This window comes from Canis lupus, chromosome 28, assembly GCF_003254725.2.
Source record: "Canis lupus dingo isolate Sandy chromosome 28, ASM325472v2, whole genome shotgun sequence".
Taxonomy (NCBI): Eukaryota; Metazoa; Chordata; class Mammalia; order Carnivora; family Canidae; genus Canis; species Canis lupus.
Genome location: NC_064270.1, coordinates 34,410,091 through 34,429,820, shown reverse-complemented (window position 1 = coordinate 34,429,820; position 19,730 = coordinate 34,410,091). Strand labels below are relative to the sequence as shown.

At 37.5% G+C, this 19,730-nt stretch overlaps 1 protein-coding gene across 5 annotated transcripts in view; it reads right to left on the bottom strand.

Moving 5' to 3' along the window:
• Positions 1 to 19,730, bottom strand: part of ZRANB1 (zinc finger RANBP2-type containing 1) — a 57,449-nt gene that overhangs the window by 16,600 nt on the left and 21,119 nt on the right. For 4 of the 5 annotated variants that reach the window (XM_049103317.1, XM_035708207.2, XM_035708208.2 and 1 more), the window contains one exon: positions 1,890 to 2,077. In XM_049103317.1, coding sequence (XP_048959274.1) covers positions 1,890 to 2,077 — 188 coding nt within the window. Of the gene's footprint in view, positions 1 to 1,889; positions 2,078 to 6,136; positions 6,259 to 19,730 lie in introns of all 5 variants that reach the window. The other variant, XM_025467571.3, reaches the window with a different exon arrangement.

The following is a 19,730-nucleotide window of genomic DNA, read 5'->3' as shown; positions in this document are numbered from 1 at the left end:
TTCCAGCAGTCCCTTTCTCTAGCCACAGCACACCTGCCCCTTGTTTTCACTACAGGTCTCACTCAAGCCCTGCCCTTCCTCTTATAGGTGCCTCTGGTGTCACTGGATGCTTACCACGTTGAACTACAGCTAGCCATTTCAATCATATTCCTTAAACCCTCCCAGTGCTGTGTACATAGTGGTTCACACCACCTGGGTCTGTATCGTGAATATTGCAGACCCTATAATCCAATTTAAAAACCCTGACCCCAGATACGTATCTCAAAAAATATAATGTTCTCCTGTTCTGATCTCAAAAAGTACTTGGCTCTGTGCTTTCTCTGCAGGCACATCCCTTAACGTAATCTCCATACTGGCCCCTTCAGTTCCATCCTCTGGAGCATCCATTCCACTGGGAGGACATTCCACAACCAATTTTGTTCAATATGGGCAAATTTGGATATGCAAATATGCATGCCACAGAAGATGTATATTGAGAAAATTTCAATCTTTTTTTTTTTAAGAGCCATTTTCAACTAGTTTTCTGGAATGTTTTTTTTTTTAATTTTTATTTATTTATTCATGAGAGACACAGAGAGAAAGAGAGAGAGAAAAAGAGAGAGAGAGAGAGAGAGAGACAGACAGGCAGAGAGACAGGCAGAGGGAGAAGCAGGCTCCATGCAGGGAGGGAGCCCGACGTGGGACTCCATCCCAGGTCTCCAGGATCACACCCCGGGCCACAGGCAGCACTAAACTGCTGCGCCACTGCGGCTGCCTGAAAATTTCAATATTCAACTGATCTGACCCCCTGCACTCTATTTATCTTATTGTTAAAAGAATTAACCGGATAATATGGTCATATCCTGAATCATTTGTTCATCTGCAGTCATTTATGACATCTGTGTAGTTATCTAAGCCCAAAGACTCAGAACCAATTTGATCCCCCTTCTCTCCATTACTCCCCACATCCAGTTGATCCACTTAATCTTGACTCTGTCCCCACCAGTTCTGTCAAACCGGCCTAACTTCCTTCCACTGCCACTGCGACTCTGGTTCCAGCAGAGCCCTTGCCAGCGTCATGTAATGCCCGCCCTACCGAGACTTCCCCCTCTCTAATCCACAGCAGCCAAAATACACTGTGATCTGGCCACTCCCCTGCTCCTCTCCCTAACTCTGCAGACCTGTTCATGGCCCTAGGAACAATCTTTGAATCCCCTAGCCTAGAAGACCCTCCACAGTGCTTCCTTCTCCAGATCCCAATCACCATCACAGTCATGCTGAGCACCTGAAAGTTCCTGAAATCACCACAAACACTACCACCAGGGCCTCTGAATAAAGTTTCCTCAACTCCCTCTCTCTTCCACCCACCTATGACACAAACTCCTACTTCTCCTTCAGACCTCCACTACAATGTAACCTGCTCTAAGTGAGAAGGTAAGATACCCCAAAACACTTTCTCTAGTACTCCCACAGCACCTGGCATTTACATCTATGAGAACACACTCTGTACAGAATTACCTATTTATTTCTCTGCTCCTCTGGATACTCACTAAAGGAAGAGCCAACACCAATCACATCCCTCTTTAGCACAGTATCTTGCACACACACACATATTATTTACTCAATAAATATTAGTTGAGTGAATGAATGAAAGCTATGTCCTAGTGTTCTTCTAATCAAACAGATGATTAAAATCTTGTGGCAAAATGTCCTGTTTTAAGAGCATATACCCTTAAGAATTATAGACTGTTGAAGTCTCAAGTTTAGTGTGAATTTATAAAGGGAGTAGATGAATCTAAAACATTTAAGAACAGTTTTAAAAAGCATTACAGTTTAGAAAAGCAAAAATAAAAACTAATGAACACATTTCCTTCATGTAAAACAACATTTAACCAAAATGTCATACTCACTTCCGTAAGCAGTATTGCTAGCATATCCTGCCTCTGAAAACGTATAGCCAGATGTACGAGAGTATAGCCAACATCAAAAGCAGAAGGACGGTTCAGCAAGCGCACTTCATCTGCAGTGAGCTGACGTGCAATGTCCCCTCCTGATGACTTGTATGCTTCTATAGCAGCTAAATCACCTTCTACAACCCCTAGAACAAGCAACAAGATAGAAAAGAATTTAATTCTATTTTTCTTCAAAAACCATAAACCTGATGCATTCACTCTAAACCCTTTTAAGTGTCTCTCTAGGATTCCTGGACCCTGAGACAACATTTAAATGTCCTGAAGAATATTAAGAAAAGTTAGTGTACTCCTCTCCCTTTAATTTCTTGCCAGAACTAGAACTACCTATTTAGGTACTTACCTTCACATCAGTGCTGGCTCCATGCTCTGGTTGAGGTTTAGAGGTATCATTAGAATATACTGATTGGATCAAAGATCAGTAATCCTAGTGTGAGGAAGTAGACTTTACAGAAGACACTAAACTACCTATTCTGGTCCTGACTCTACAGAAACCAAGGAGAAGGGGATATGCTGCTTCCTATTGGCTTTGGGCTCTCTCGCCCTTTGCACTGCATTTTTTAAGCTGAATCAAAACAAATGCTGGACCTTCCATATTGTTGTTTAGCTAGAAACAATTCAGAGTAATTAAACCATTTTCAGTATAGTTAAAATTAGCAACATTTTGATTTCAGAACCTCTCAAAGCCATGTGTTCCTTACATTCATTAAGTATTAATACAGTAAAACTTGAACCAGATGAGTTAGAACAAAAATAGGCCAAAATAAAACATTACAAACCAGTTGGGGGTAGAGAGATAAAACAAGTATCACTTTTTTATAATCCATAAAGAACTTTCTGTTCCCACTAAATCGTGTTACTAATCTTAACACAAATTAATGTTAGGTGAAGACAGTATTCCTGCTTACTAAAGCTGTACAGTACATATCTATGAATAAATAGCCTTGGCAAAAAATAAAGGTAAGCTTCAAATTTACTCACAGTGTTACACACACACACACACACACACACTCAAGACTGTAGGACCAAAGAGTTTTTAGTGTTTTCTAAGTTATATCAGGAAAAATCTGTTTGTTGGGTAAAACACTAATACTAGCTAAAAATATTCTTAGTGTATCTTCTTAAAAATCATTTTTAATGGCCATCCTGAATTAGGAATTAGAGAAATAAGAGCTACTTCTGTGAGCATAACAGATTCATCCAATGCAATAATTTCTCCCAGTTGCTTAAAATAGAAAAACTTTAAAATGATAATTTAATTCCCATGTTCATTGAATCCCCATGACGTACATGCAAAGGACTATGCTAGGCAATATGAAAAACACAGATAGTAAAAACATGATTCCTATACTCAAAACAGTCCTTTCTCACCACGTTTAAGCCACAAAAGGCCAGCTTCAAATGTTTTCAGACTCTGTTGGTCAAAGATCCTTTCTGCAAATCCAGACCCACTCCACAAAAAAAGAACACCTTGCCTCTGACACATTTTTCAGGTGAAGAATCCATGATATGAAACCAGAACACCTTCTTACAGGAACTTTTATTTTCATGGTTCACGTAGGTTAATACATTCTTCAATATAAACACCTCAGTACAGCTGTCACCCCCGCCCCCAAAACGGAAAGAGCCTTTAGGCCCAGTGCCCTGGCAAAATCATCTGGGCTAAATCGTGGTACGCTAAAATGTGATATGGCTGGCAGGAATCTTCCTCAAAGGGCAGGCCTTATAAATAGATATAGAAAGTCCTACTTCAAATTAAAAAAAAAAAAAAAAGAAAGAAAGAAAGAAATCTATGGTTAAATAGTCAAGTACACAAAGAACTCTGAAATTTCTGCTTGTTTTAATGAACAGATGAAAGTAATCAAAGAGAGCTCGTAACTTTAGAATTTAATGAGGTTCATCTTTTTAGAACTAAATATGCTCTCCTACTCTGTTTCCTTCTATGGGTATTTCCGTATGAAAGCAACTACTTTTCATGTATGATTTATCAAAGCTTTCATTATTTCTGGGTGCCTGCAGTATCACTGCACCTTTTATAAGCTTTAGCCTAAAAATATATATTTATAAAACTTCTTTCTATGACATGAGAAAAGCCACTCAAGGACCAAAAAGACTGATCAATTGACCTGAAAAGCTACAGAGGAGGAAGACGTGCACAGAACATGTATGCATATGTGTACCTATTCAGGCATGTGCATGTGCCTGCATCCACATACCTTTTTTGTTTCCCAAAGATGATTGCCAACCAACTTCTAAATCACTGTCTTCACTATTTTTAGCTAGCTCACCATATAGCTCATGTCTGAAGAATCTTCTCTTAGAAATTCTTAAGAATTCATTTCCTGGGACTCCTGGGTGGCTCAGTGGTTGAGCGTCTGCCTTTGGCTCAGGTCATGATCCTGGAGTCCCAGGATAGAGCCCCACATGGGGCTCCCTGCATGGAGCCTGCTTCTCCCTCTGCCTATGTCTCTGCCTCTCTCTCTCCCCTGAATAAATAAAATCTTTAAAAAAAAAAAAAAAGAAAAAGAAAAATTCATTTCCTCGGTCACGGTTGTGAGAGATTTCTATAATTAGAAACTAACATAATCAAAGACAGGGGGTACAGACCAGAGAGCACAAGAAAGGTGACACACTGTGCTTTGAAATTATGATTTACGATGTCACCCAGTCTGGCTTCAAATTAAGCATTTTTAAAAAATATAAACAGAACTTCAAAAGATGAACCTGTACAGTATATGAATTCTATCTCAATAAAGAAGATACATACACACAAAAACAGGATTTCTATTTGTCCTAATCCAAAATACCAAAACAATTACTTCCCTCATCCCCCAGCTCTGCAGTGAACTGCAGACAGAGTATGCTGTTGCTCCCCAGCATGAAGTAAACCCAGGGGGTCAGAAAATGGGGATGAAGAGAATAGAGTTTGTGCTCTATTGAAGAATAGAGCACTAAATCCTCCAAATCTTCTAGAACATGAAAAACACAATATAAGTACAGGTACAAAGTAGTATCTCAAAGAAAAATATCATCTAATGTTTTGGGAATATAGGATTCCATTCTTTTCTTTAACTATAGTTAAGAACTTAGTTTCAGTTACCAGTGAGTTTTCAGCTACAAAGAGAAGTACATTTATTACAAATGTCATGAGACTGTCACCAAACAGTCCAAATGTTTTTAGTCTATCTTTATGACACATTGTTCAATGACAGCTACTGACTAAAGTTTCGACAGCTTCTTGACAGATGGGTTTTTACTGCAAGCAGGGTATTAAAAAGGATATGGCCCATACTCAGATAAGGTAAAGTTTTACCTACCAAAGTTTTCTACTTAGGTGGACAAAGTATCAGATCATATGCAAAACAACTTAAAATGTCTTTTGAGTTCTTCATGTAACATTTTTTACCACCTCTAATATCAGGGGATAAAGGAAAGGAGGAAAAGGGGAGAAGGCTGGTTGGTAGGAAAAGACAGCAAAATAAACGCAAGAGGTATAATCTCACTTCATGTAACAATAACCAAGAAAAGCCAGAACAATTTCAATGGAAGAGAGATGATGGTGTATACATGCTTCCTAGTTACTGACTTCTCACACTTCCAAGCGTGAACTAAAGCATCTTAAACATGTTTTTTGAAAATTTTAACAAATGTATTATTACATACATGTTCTGTCCCTTTTTCTTCTGTGCTATGACTGCAAATTAAAAGGACAGCTGAAGGCACTCTGAGAAGATTAACTTTATAAAACTAACCTACAGTATCATCACACATTCAAAACTGACTGAATGAATAACTAACTAAGCAATGGTGCATAATTACAGATAATGCAAAGTTAACATACTTTTAAAACATTAAGACCTAAGAGTAAACAAAAGTTACTACATCTTACAAACTATAAAGTTAAAAAAAAAAAAAAAAGTTTGTATTGTTCTATAAGCTGGGCCAGGAGTGGAATTTAACAATTTTGAAGCCACAGGACACAACTCATGGGACTTCACAGCTACTATGGAACTCCGATGGTTAGAATATGGAGCTGGCTCATAGATGTTTAGAAAACAGACTTATTTTTTTCCCCCATATATGGCACAGTTTTCAAAGTTTTGCCTTATATTTTTTATGACATAAAATCATAATGGTAACTAACTTTGAAAAGAATGCCAAATGGTAAAAAAAAAGCCAGGACTTACCTGAGCCCACATGGGCCAGCTCAACACTACCCTGGAGTTCTATGGTAGCTGTGACATCACAGCATGGTTTATGCTGTGGGGTCAGGGTGGACTTGGAGTCAGCTGGCACAATTTCAGGAGCCCTTAAAGAGAAAAGTTAGTTTTAAGTGGTAATGTTCACAATGTGCTTTACCATGGTCAGCAGAAAGATGCAGATGTGCTGTCTACAATGTCTGGAGAGTTGTCTTCTACCCAGAGTTTAATTCACTTAGGTGGTTTTGCATATTAAAAAAAAGTTATGCCACCCAGTAATACTTTTTCTTTATATTCCTAACCATTTGGCTATAGTTCAATGACGAACTTGGCTTAGATATTCATATTCACAGCTAACTCCTTCAATACTCAAATATGAGATGCTTTTTAAATAAAATGGCCAATATTTTTAAAGTGCATCTTCAAATTGGCACAAGCTCAGTGGCAATCCCAGGAATAGTGTGAGCAGTCCAGACCACCTCTTAGAGGTATTATTCGCATGATAACCAATGGCAGCAAGTGAATTTACCACTTCTATTCCTAGAATAGTGTTACAGAACAATAACCTTTTCAAAAACTGAGATGAAAAATCACAAATTGGAGATAAATTCTTTATACTATATCAAGATAAGCTCCTGTTCAATTCAGTCAATAAACTCCATTATGAAAACATCCTCTTTAGAATAAAAGACTCAATGACAGAAAAGTCAAAATAATCTCTAATTAAGGCCTTCAAATATTCTATTATTAATGACAAACTATGCCAAATATAATTTATACTCTGGAGCTCCGATATCTTTACATCTCTGATTAGACTGTGAACAACCCAACTGCTGTGAGTATATAAATCCCCAAAATCATGAAAAAATACCTGAAACGACAAACACCTTCAGAAGAAAGATTTCGCCATGCAGGAAGAATGATTGCTGAAAGCACCACGGAAGGACTTAAAGGAACAGGTCACAAAGTTATCTTTGGGAAGGGAATTAGGGATGAGGGCCAGTGTTAACAGTTAAAGAAAATGAACATGAGTTCCAATTACAAAGGTCACTGAAAATATTGCCGAAAGAGTTAACTGAGGGGATATTGTTTCTTAAAAACCTATGGTTCCAGTTATATAAAGTAGTATATATCAAAACCACATTCACCACTGAAGTCAAGTCCCCAAAAGTTTTCTTACTGCAAATAAAAATTTCACCTGCCACAAGGCCACATTATCCTGGATGAATCTGAAACCAAATTTTAAGATTTTTAGAATTATACTATTTTAGGTAGTCCTGGAGGGGCTACTGAATCGTCTAGGCACTCTCTTTTACAAGTCATGGTAGAGTTTATAAAAGGAAAAAACTCTTATGACATATAACATTACACACTGTACGTAATATGTCCATGTAACTCTTCTTCTAGCCAAAAATACTGATAGAATACAGAATCATCAAAATGGAAGAGATGTTACAGTTGCTTAGTCCATCTTGATAAGATCCCCAGGTTGAAGCACAAAACAAGAACATCCCCATGATTTGCCACTGCAAGAAAGTTCTACAGCTTCAGGAAACACCTATGGCCACTTAAGTATCCATGTTAAGTGGAGTGGTAGATTTTCCTCAAAACCGTCAGCCCCATATATCCAACTACTCATTAGACAGATTCGCTACATCCTGTCTAAAACTGAACTTCCTGTCTCCCATGTTTAGGAAAAGTGATCCAATACAAGTGTCTAAACCAAAACCCAGGATATATTTCTTAACTACTCTCCCCTTCACCCCCATATAGATTTTGCCAAGTTTTGTCAATCCTGACTTTAAAGTCTCTCTCAAATACCACCCCCGCCCAACCCCATCTCCAGGGGTTGCAGTCAGGACTGCACTCTCCCTCACCTAGATTACTGTAATGTTCTTAAGTGGTCAGCATGTCTTCCAATCTAGTCTAGGACCAGAGTGATCTTCCTAAACCACAAATCTGATTAAGGCAGTCTCCTTCCACATGTTTACCACTGCCCTTATGTTAAAACCTAAACTCCTTAACCACGTCAAGAGGCCTTGAAAGGTTCAGCATTATCCCAAAGCAGTACCCCCTCAACAATAGCCCCACAGCTCCCACTCTAAACATCAACCCTGCTAACTTCATCAGTTTCCTCTCCTGACTCTGAGGTCTTCACACATGCAATTCCCTCTGATGAAAACATTCTTCCCTCTTCTCTTTAAGGTTTTGGCTTAGATGTCACTTCCTCCTGAAAGCCCTTTCCAGATCTTCAAATGAAATTAGGGTATATATATATTCTTCTAGCATCTTATCCTCCTTCTACCAAACTCATCACCCTATACTGATTTATTGAATTTAATCTTCCTCTACCAGAGCACAAGCTAAGAGCCATGACTTCTTTCATAGTGCTTGGGAAAACACTCCATTAATACCTAAGTGTGAAAATAAATGGACCGACAAAGAAAAGGCAAAAACCAAGTCAATTCTGGAAAGCAACTGGAAGGTGGAACAGGATGAATAGTCGCTTTACCGTATTTTTAAATACATAATAAAGCCATAATTACTTAAACAGAAGTGTGATACTGATGTAAAAACAAACATCAACACAAAGAGCCTCAAAACAAACCATGCAGAATCATTTTCTGTATAATAGAACCACTCAAATCCATGGGGAAATAATTTAATAAATCATATTTTTTTAAAAGCCACTTGTATAATTCCATTTATTTTTTATTATTTATTTATTTATTTATTTATTTATTTATTTATTTATTTATTTATTTATGATAGTCACAGAGAGAGAGAGAGAGAGAGAGAGAGAGGCAGAGACATAGGCAGAGGGAGAAGCAGGCTCCATGCACCGGAAGCCTGACGTGGGATTCGATCCCGGGTCTCCAGGATCGCGCCCTGGGCCAAAGGCAGGCGCTAAACCGCTGCGCCACCCAGGGATCCCAATAAATCATATTAATAGAATTTGGAAAAGTATTTTAATCCTTAGTACAATCTAAAACACTGTAAAGAAAACAAAGTGTCTTTAGTATAACTCTCCTCATACAAAAAAAGAGGGGGGAGAAAATTTGCAGCAGATATGACTGTACAGTACATATTTTTAGAAATATAACTAAGAATAAAACAGAAAATAGAAGATATAAATCAACAATTCACAGAGAAAACTACAAATAACTAAACAAGACAGTACTCCTGCCTTATTAACACACCCCAGCAAAGGCCCAGCTGCCCTGGTGCTCTCACCTAGCTGATGGGATACAATCTGGGAAGTTCTTCCAAGAAATTATTTACCTTTAATATGTTCATGTTGTTTCCATGTGATCCCATGTCAGGGAATCTAAGAAAATAGAAATGCTAACAATTTCTGTTAATGCTATCAGAATAAAAACTATTCAAATAACTCAAAAGGCTAAGGGGCATGTTAAAATACAGCAAATTAATGCCCTATTACACATTCACTTTTTAAAAGATGAAAACAGGGACACCTGGGTGGCTCAGGTCATGATCCTGGGGTCCTGAGATCAAGTCCCACATCAGACTCCCCACAGGAAGCCTGCTTCTCCTCTGCCTGTGTATCTGCTTCTCTCTCTGTGTCTCTCATGAATAAATAAATCTTTTTGAATGAATAAATCTTTTGAATGAATAAATGAATGAATAAATAAAATCTTTTAAAAATAAAGATGAAAACATTTTAATTAATTCAAAACAAAGTTCAACAAAAAAGTACAATTTCAGTACAATTTCAATTACTTAAAAATAAGTAAATGTAAAAAAATGAAAATACACAATAACATGACAGATATCCTCTAGCTGCTGATGCTATACATTATTTTCATAGTTTTTTCTCTGAAATACTCAATGAGCATGCTCTGCTTTTATTATTTAAAAATACACCAAACCCTCATGTACAGTTACAAGAAGCCAGTACATATTATCTAATGATGAAACAAGAAGAATGCTATGTTCATCCACAGTTGAACAAAATGTGGGATATACATACTATAGTATTCAGTCTTAAAAGGGAAGCAAATTCTGACATGTGCTGCAACATGAATGAACTCTAAAGACATTACAGTAAATTAAACAAGCCAGTCACAAAAGGATAAACACTGTATGATCCCACTTCGGTGAGGTACCTCGAGGAGTTAAATGCAGGGACAGAAACCAGAATGGTGGTTGGGGGGGAGGAGGTGAGATCTCTTGTTTAGGGATACAGAGTTCAGTCCTGTAACACAAAAAAAGCTGTAGAGACGGGTAGTTGCGTGATGGCTCCACAACAATACGAATGTACTTAATGCCACTGAACTAAATGCTTAAAAATTGTTATGATGAGGGTACCTGGGTGGCTCAATGGTTGAGCATCTGCCTTTAATTCAAGTCGTGATCCCAGGGTCCTGGGATCGAGTTCTGCTTCTCCCTCTGCCTATGTCTCTGCATCTCTCTCTCTCTCTCTCTCTCTCTCTGTCTCTCATTGAGTAAATAAAATCTTAAAAAAAATTTTTTTTGTTACAATGGCTACGGGCGTCTGGATGGTGCAGTCAGTTAAGTGTCCAACTCTTGATTTTGGCTCAGGTTGTCATCTCAGGGTCCCAAGACTGAGCCCCATGTAGGGCTCCATGCGTAGTGGGGAGTCAGCTTGAGATTCTCTCTCCTTCTCCCTACCCCTCCCACTTGTGCACTCTCTAAATAAATAAATAATAAATCTTTTTTAAAAAAATGGCTCAGATGGCAGGTTTTGTCACTTGTATTTTACCACAATTAAACTTTAAAAAAAACAATGATACAAGGACATATTCAGATATATCAGAGGTGCTGCTTCAAATAATATCACCTACATAGTATTTCTACCTCCCCCCAGATAAATGTTTTAATTTAATCTAATAATTTCCAAATTGAGTATCATTCTGTGAAAAAATTGTCAGGACTCTGAAAATGTTTATCTCATGAAAGAATAAATAAAAAACCAAAATCAAAAACCATCTGAGGCACTGTTTAGATAAGAGAGGCCTAAAAAGAGAACAGTAATAGATAAAATGCACAATCTGTGACTGAATGGAGTTGGAGCAACTGCTATTAGTGAAACTGAATATGGATTTTCTGGATATTAAATTTGAATTGAATATTAAATTTTCTGGATAAGCATATTATGTAGTTACACAGGGAAAATGTCTTTGTTTTTAGAACATACATGCTGAACTACTTAGAAGCAAAATGTCATGACATCTGCAATTACCTCTCAAATGGTTCAGGAAAAACAGAAAGACAAATAGGGAGAGAGCAAATGTGGTCAAGTATTAACAACTGGAAAATCTAGGTTAAAGGCATATAATATAGTTATACTTGTAACTTTTCTGCAGGTTTTGAAATTTCTCAGAATAAAAGGCTGATGGGGGGGAAAGCTGTGTCTGCACAGCAGGACTGGGAGTGAAAAGAAGAAAAACTACTGTTTTTCGTTACAAACTCTTCCCTCTCTACTGCCTGATTTTTTTTTTATCATGTGCACAGTTTAATAAATGCTTTAAAGTTGTTTTATGATAAACAGTAAAGTTCATTGGAGTGTAAACTTTTTATATTTAATATTTAATATAAAATATTTAATATTTAAACAATACATTTGGATTTCCTAACTCAATAGGTACATTTAATATAAGTCTTTTTAAAAATGAAAGCCTTTACTAAATCAGTGATGCGTATTCAAATGCCAGTACCATAGAATCAAAAATCACCTGATGTACTCCCTTTTTTAGCATAAGGAGGCACATTATTAGTTGGCAGGTCAGTGTAATCAATCATGTCTAAAAGGCAGGAATTGCGTCTCAGACCAAAGGCAACTAGAAGTATGCCACCGGGGCTCTATTTCTGCTGTTCCCACCCACTTGCCTTAACGGACAGACTCATTCCTGGAGGCTTCTTTCTCATTCCGGGTATCAGGAAGCACTTTCAAAAGCCAGAATGAACTGGCCAAGGGGAAAAAAGTATGTGCATGTTCCCTACTGATTAGAATCTTTGACACTGCTGAGAATTATCACAATTTTCTTAAAAATCGTTAACAAAATTTTATTTTATATCCAGAGTGCCAAACACAAGAGAAAATCCTTAGAAACAAGAAAAACAAAACAAAAGCTATCTAAAGAGAATACTCCATTCGCAGTGCTAAAAATAATTCTATTACCTATAATATCAACTACCTTGGATAGGAAGGAGATCCACAAGCCAGAAGGAGTATGGAGTGAAAAGACACCTCAGTTTTGATAGCTACACACACGCCCACATAAGAGTATCACAGAGTTAACCAAGGACATACAAGGCATTGTCGGCACTCTAGCAGCTTACTTTCCTTTTATGGATGCAGTGCTGCAGGAGTCTGCATGTATTTTGGATTCTATTAAAAGCTTTTAATAGAATATTTTAACAAACCATTTTTATTTTTTTCTGTTTTTTAAAAATGTGATGGTTTTATATGTCAAAGACTATTAAGACCCAAGACCTTTTCTCAAGTTCTACCTGTATTATGGGGGGGGGGGGGGGGTGCAAAGTATTAAGGGAAAAAGGACACTAAATCAGAAGAGTATCTTTCAGTTAAACAGTCTGATACCAATACAAAATCAAGTTCAGACTCAAACAAAATGGTTCACTAGCATCCAGGAATAAATTCAGCCCTTAAAAAATAACCATAACCTAAATCTATCAGAACAATGAACAATTTCATTAGCTCCCTAACTCCCAGAAGATGATCTCTAAAAATTAAATATTAAAACAAAGATCTGCTACTGGGCTAACAAATCAGAAGTGAAGATGGCCACATTTTTTCCACAAGGCAAAAAAAAATACTAAAGATGGAAAATAGATTGTCCAAACAGCTGTGGTATTCAAACCGAAAATAGGCAAACACATGAAAAGCAAAGAGAATACTACAGAAATGTCACACTAAAAATCATACGAGTACAAACAATTTAACCTAACCATGGTATGCCCAGCTCAGCAATCAGTTTCATCTAGGCATATTTATTTGGAAAAATGGCAGGACTAAAAACATTAATATTCATAGACATCAAACATTATTCAAAAGTTCCTGTAACAGTCACTCCTTTCAAACAGTGAGCAAAAACCAAAAACCCCCGCTGTGAATAAGAAATATATATTTGATCTTCATCTACTGTTCCTGGCACATAATTGCTAAAACCCTTGTAATTTCCTAAGTAAGATCCCTAGGGGCATCTTTTGTTACAATATTTAGTTTTGTTCCCAGTTCCTGAAATAGCTCTAGAGAGATAAAGGGGAAAACGAATCTTTTGTTATTCATAAAACAAGTCCCTTTCTCCACTTCTGAGTTTATGTTAATGAGGTGACTTCAGGAAAACCCCTAAGGATGGGGGCTGGTTGCCAAGGGAACCAACCTTGGGATTAGAGGGTTGGCATTTTCAGCCCCATCCCACTCCCACTTCCTGAGAGAGAGGAGGAGCCGGAGGATGAGTTAATCACCTGTGGCCAATGATTTGATCGATCTTACCTGTGGAATTAAGCCTCTGTTAAAAAAAAAAAAAAAAAAAAAAAAAAAAAATTCCCTGAACTACAGGGGGTGGAGAGCTTCCAGGCTGGTAAGCGGATGGGGTGCTGGGAGAGTGGTAGAGGACAGAAAGACATGGAAAGCCCCTTCCCTTACCCTTTGCATCGCTTCCATCTAGTTCCAAAAAAGTTCCTCTAGGCTTCAAAAAGGTTTGAAGCCTTTTTTAATAACCATCTAGTAAATAAAAGGTTTTCCTGAGTTCTGTGAGCAATTGTACCGAATTAACTGAACCCAAGCCAGGGTCATGGAAACTCATGATATGTAACCAGTTGATCAGAAGCACAGGTGACACCTGGACTTGCTATCTGTAACAAACAAACAAGCTGTTTGTATTAATTTCCTATTGCTGCTCTAACAACTCACTACAAACATCATGGCTTAAAATAATTCAAATTTTTTATACTCACCAAGGTGTGCTCCTTGGGGAGGGCCTGGAAGAGCCTTGCCTTTTCCAGCATATAGAGGCTACCAGCATTCCTCAGCTCATGGCCCCGCATCACTAAGACCTCTGTTGCTCCACTGTCATGTCTCCATTTGTGACACACATTCTCCTGTCTCTCTCTTGTTTATAAGGACCCTTATGATTGTTAGACCCACCTGGATAACAGGAGGGCATCTCTCCATCTGAAGGTCCCTTAACTGCATCTGCAAGACCCTTTTTACCATGGAAAGTAGCATATTTATATACTCTAGGGATTAGAATTTAAACATCTTTGGGGGCCAGAAGGTATTATTCTGCCGGCTACACTATTTCAATCAGTCATGTAAATCAGAAAAGGCTGGGGCGGTGGGGGTGGGGGTTGGGGTGGTGGAGGTTGTAGCAAAAGCAAGCATTAGTAGGCAACCAAAAAATACAACTTTAGACACTAGCTCCTCTCACTAACAGTGTGTTTTGCAAGGTATTTCAGGTTTTGTGTCTTCAGGTTAAGTCATCAATAAGGTATCTCCGTGCAGCAAATTAATTTTTAAAGCTAAAGAACACAAAACTAGAAAAGAGAAACCTCTTCCATTTCTTTCCTTACAAAATAATTTATATGCCAAGTTTCCTCTAAAGTTAAAAGGTCAGCCACAAAGATCATAATAAACGGGTAAAATTGCCATTGTGTCTTCTGTCAAGGATTTCCTTTTCTGTTTTGTTCTGATGTGGTACTTTTCTTGGTATACACCACTTTATCATCATTCTAGTTCAGAGTACTATCATCTCTCAAAAAATAATAATATAGGACTTTTTTTCCGGTGAAGTTAATGTAATTTCGTTTGGATTATTGTACAACACTCACTTGACCAGACACACTATATCTCAAAACTAAATAATTTTGAAAATCACCATAAAAAAAAAAAGTCACCATTGAACATTACATTTTGGAACACATTGATTTTTCCAGAAAAAGAAAAACACTAACACAACCTTAATAGTTAACTTCCTTGAGAAGAACCATCCATATCTATAATTCTTAATAATGATACCAAAATAAACTGAGTATTTTAAAAGGTAAAAGACTATACCTCACTAAATTTTGTCAAAATGAAAAAAGTATTAGTGAAAGCAAACAAACACATTGACATGTTTACCTCCATACAAGTCATAGGTATTTTGCAGTTGCGTCTGGTGCTCCAGAGTAGCTATGTAGGACACAGTACACAGGCAAGGAGCCAAAATGCAGTTGGCATCAGTGCAGAAAATAACAGCCACAAATACTGATTTTCAACATGTTATGAGAAAAGGGGAAATATTCGAGCAAACAGAAGAACTACCTTTGCAGACAACTTGAAAGAAAAAGTCAATGCTAATGTGTTTTCTGTATTTTAAGAATCATGTAAGATTTTTAACACTCAAAATTTTGCTCAGGAATACCCCAGACTACAATCCTCATGCTGCCATTTCAGCATGCTCACTGATGAGGAGATTCTGATTTAGTCCATAAATCAGTGATGCTCAATAAGGGACACCAGCACATGCTGCAAGTCACCCCAAAGCCTGGGAGCAACAGGAGACATTACTGATGCACACATTTCTCTATGCCACCGCCATGGGGCAACTGAATACTTTCAGCCTAAAAATCTAGTTTCAACATGTACTCGTTATACGAGCTTGATTCTTCTTCCCCTATACTTTCAACACTACTCTGGACCCCCGATCTCAAATCTTTCCCATCTTCATTAGCAGGGTCACTGGACAAGCTAAACATAAGAAAGATGCAGCTGTTGTTGAAGACATGAGACAAAATGCCAAACTGCAACAGATTCATTAACAATATAAAATATTCAAGTAAAAATTTTATTTGCTTTAGGACTTCAGGAATAGCAAACACAGGATTTTTTTCTTTATATCATATATTCACCAAACTGTCAAATATTCATCATTGAAGGCAAGAAGAGAAATATAAGGTAAAGAAATCTGACTTCAGACTTTTCATATCCATAGACTGCCTAGTGATAAACTGAGGTGTGCCTCTTCCAAGACTATATTGTACCAACTTCCCATCTTTTCCTTACAAGGAGAAATCAACTTGGCTCCCATTAGCTCAAGCCCTGGGTAGTTTGTAAAATAAAAAAACAGAGGCTAGGAAGAAAGTAAAAAATCCAGAAATTCAGAAAAGGAGCATAAAGACCAATTTGTCCAGATCCCAGTTTCCACAAGGGCTTATTTGTTGAATAATTTAACAAATGCCTGGATGCCTGCTATGTATCAGGCACTGTTTTAGGTACTAGGATATAGCTCTGATGGAGACAAAACTCCTGACTTTCATGAAGCTTAAATTTTAAGAAAAAAGGAGACAAAGTGGAAAGTGACAACAGTCGTGAAGAAAATTAAAACTGGGGGATGGGGTAAGAACAGGGCTGAAATTATAGATAATAGCAGTCAGGGAGGCCTCACAGAGAAGGTAACAATTGAGAAAAAGAACTTAAGCAACTAAATGAGCTAATCCTGCAATCTAGAGAATGAGTAATCCAGGCAGAGGAAACAGCACATTCAAAGGTTTGAGGCTTATGTGTAGAGAAGAAAGGTGGCCAGAGTAGCTACAGTGAATGAGTGAAGTTGAGAGCAACAGATAGGTGGGGAGGGGGGAATTCGTAAGGTGGGGAGGAAGACAGAAAAGTATAGGACACAGCTGTGGGAGGCCTAGAGAGTCTCTGAGGGACTCTGGCTTTTACTCTAAGCAACAAAGGCAATCACTGAAGAGTTCTGAGCAGTTTCACAAGAGTACCTCTACTTGGAGAACAGTTTGTAAAAGATGACAAGGACAGAGAGGATCATGGTTTGGACCAGTGTAGTGAGAAGTGGTCAGATTCTGCATGTATTTCGAAGGTAAGCCAGGAAGATTTGCCAACAAGAAGGAAAGGAGTAAGAGAAAAAAGGAGAATCAACGATGACCAAGGCTTTGGGCACAGCCAGTGGAAGGATAAACCTGCCATCAAGGGAGAGGGGGACTGTGAAAGAATAGGTTTGAGAGAGAGATCAGTACAGTTTCAGCATCACTAAGTTGTAAAGAAGTTGGAAATATTAGCTATTCAAGGGAAGATGTGGCGTACACAACTAGATATACGAAGTCCAGAGTTCGAGAATACAAAAAGTTATCACTACAGATTTAATATGGGATTCTTATGTGACCCTGAATTTTTTTTTTTTCCAGTGGATCAACATGGGTCACAAATTTAAACATTCTTCTAAAGGGCAACCAATTCAATACAATAGCAGAACTAAAATGGTATATTAGGTAGGTGCCTATTCTCTAGGGACATTATCTATCCAGCAGGAAAGGCAGTCTATGATTAGCACCAACATGACCTCCCAGAAAATACCTGGCACCAAACTGCAGACATTCCAGAGACAACTGCACATTTAAATTCACACCTCTGCCTTTACCATCCCAGTTCCCACCCCCAAATTCCACTTTCACTGATGTCAGGCTTTGGCACTGCTGTCCCCAATGTCCACTCACCACATAAGATAATAATAATGACTTAGATGAAACTTATACCCAACAGTCATGTAAAAAAGAAACTTGCTCAATACTCTTGGCACTTCAATTTACTTTTGCCTTAACAACTGAATCTTCCTCATTCCTATTTTAACAAGCTACAAAACTGGCTAGACTTTGAGACTTTTTCCAATTTCAAAGGGAGGGATGATTTTTCTTTTTTAGTATATATGCTACCAAAGGGACCACAGAGATGATTTTCTTAAATGCCTAACATGGACAAACCATAATATGTCATATCTGATGAAATTTGGAGAACATAAAGCAAGCAGAAATAGGGAAGTAAAGATTAATTTTCAGTACATGTGGGCTTCTGTTTATTAACCCAATACAAGGTAAACAAAAAAAAAAGTTTCACACATATTTCAGTGATGTTTACAAGTTAGGATAGGACTACCCAATAAAAACATGGCCATAATTTTTGGTACAACAGTTCAGAACCATACTGTATGGTGAAGTAAAAAATATTTGTTGATAGGAAAAACAATGCACATTACCAAGAACTAAATACAATTAATACTTGGCCCTAAGAACCTAAAAACCCTGGAATGGGTGGGAATAGGGACTTAATGACAAAGAAACTGTTTGTTAAATGAAACAAGATCAAATACAACAGTGGTTCTGCTGGCAGGAGTTTTGTTCCACCCTTAAAATGAACTCACAGCCAGCAAAATGCAAAGAGGTACAAGGATGGTTATCCCAAAAGAAGTAAGGTCATGTGGAAAGAAAAAGCAGCAACAAAATGAGTAGTCGGGAAAGCAAGAAATAATAGCCAAAGACAGAGTTCTATTGATCTTCTAATTTGTGTGTTTCAAGAAAAACTATTTCAAAGCAGAAGTTCTTATCCTGAGATCCACAATCTTGAAGAAACTATGAACCTCCGATTTCTAAAGGAGTCTATGATCCCAACAGAGGTTAATAGTTGTCTCAACGTATTTCATCTATAAACTTACCTGTACTATATGACCTTGTACTAAATGTATGCATAATGCATTACCACCTGCAAAAATGATTCTTTAAGAGTTTCCAAAAGGCATCCAGGTAACTTAAAGACAATCACACCTAGATACAAAGGGTCACGTATGAATCCATCTTTATGGACTATCCAGAATAGCTAAGTCAGAAAGCAGCCATGATGGTCAGAGACAGTATGACCTTTTGTATCTCCTTAAAAAAAAAAAAAAAAAAAAAAAAGGAAAATTATATTATAAAGGGTACCCCAATTTGAAGGAGAAAAAAAAAAATCAATGGGATGAAATGGGACAACACAGCCTAAAATGGCTCAGTGCACTCTCATCCCTAGTCCTCAGGATAGAAGAAAATTGGAGCTCAGAGTTACTAAGTGCCTACTGTGTTTTGTTGCTCAGAAGGATTTACCTTCTGGGACAAAACTGAAATTAAAAAGTCAGATTTCTTGAAATCTACACTTGGGACCTACAGGTTCAAACAGTTTTGTCTTCTATGTTCTTGGAGCTATATTCAGGAGGTTAAACAAAAGAAATTTTAAATGGGAAAAAAAATCACATAAAGCTAAGCTATATCTAAAGCTTAGCTATTGTTCCACACAGTATTTAACTTGAATAGTCACTACAAATAATCCTCTACAAAAATTTTCTTTACAAAACAGACTATCAAAGTACGCACCCCACCCAAATTTAAATCATAAAATTCAAAAAGCTAATCTACTCAAAAAGAAAAGAAAAAGCACAGAGCGTCCAATAACTGCTTTTGTGAATTACATCACCAATATTTAACTCACAAGGTCAGTAACTAGAGAAAACCCTGCTCTCACAAGTCCTGGTCCTTCGACAGGTCTGAGGCAGTAACTGGGACCAATATTCAGAATTTCCTTAGGAAGCGCTAAAATCACAAAATACACAAATCATAATTTGAACTGTGGAATTCAGCGGGTTCGTAAAATTAGTTTCATAAAATTTGCAAATATTTACTACATGACATTCATGTTAAATTAACATCAGTATTTTCAAGGTCAATATTATGGTTGTTCAACTTCTTGGAGTCACATTTTTGTGATATTTTT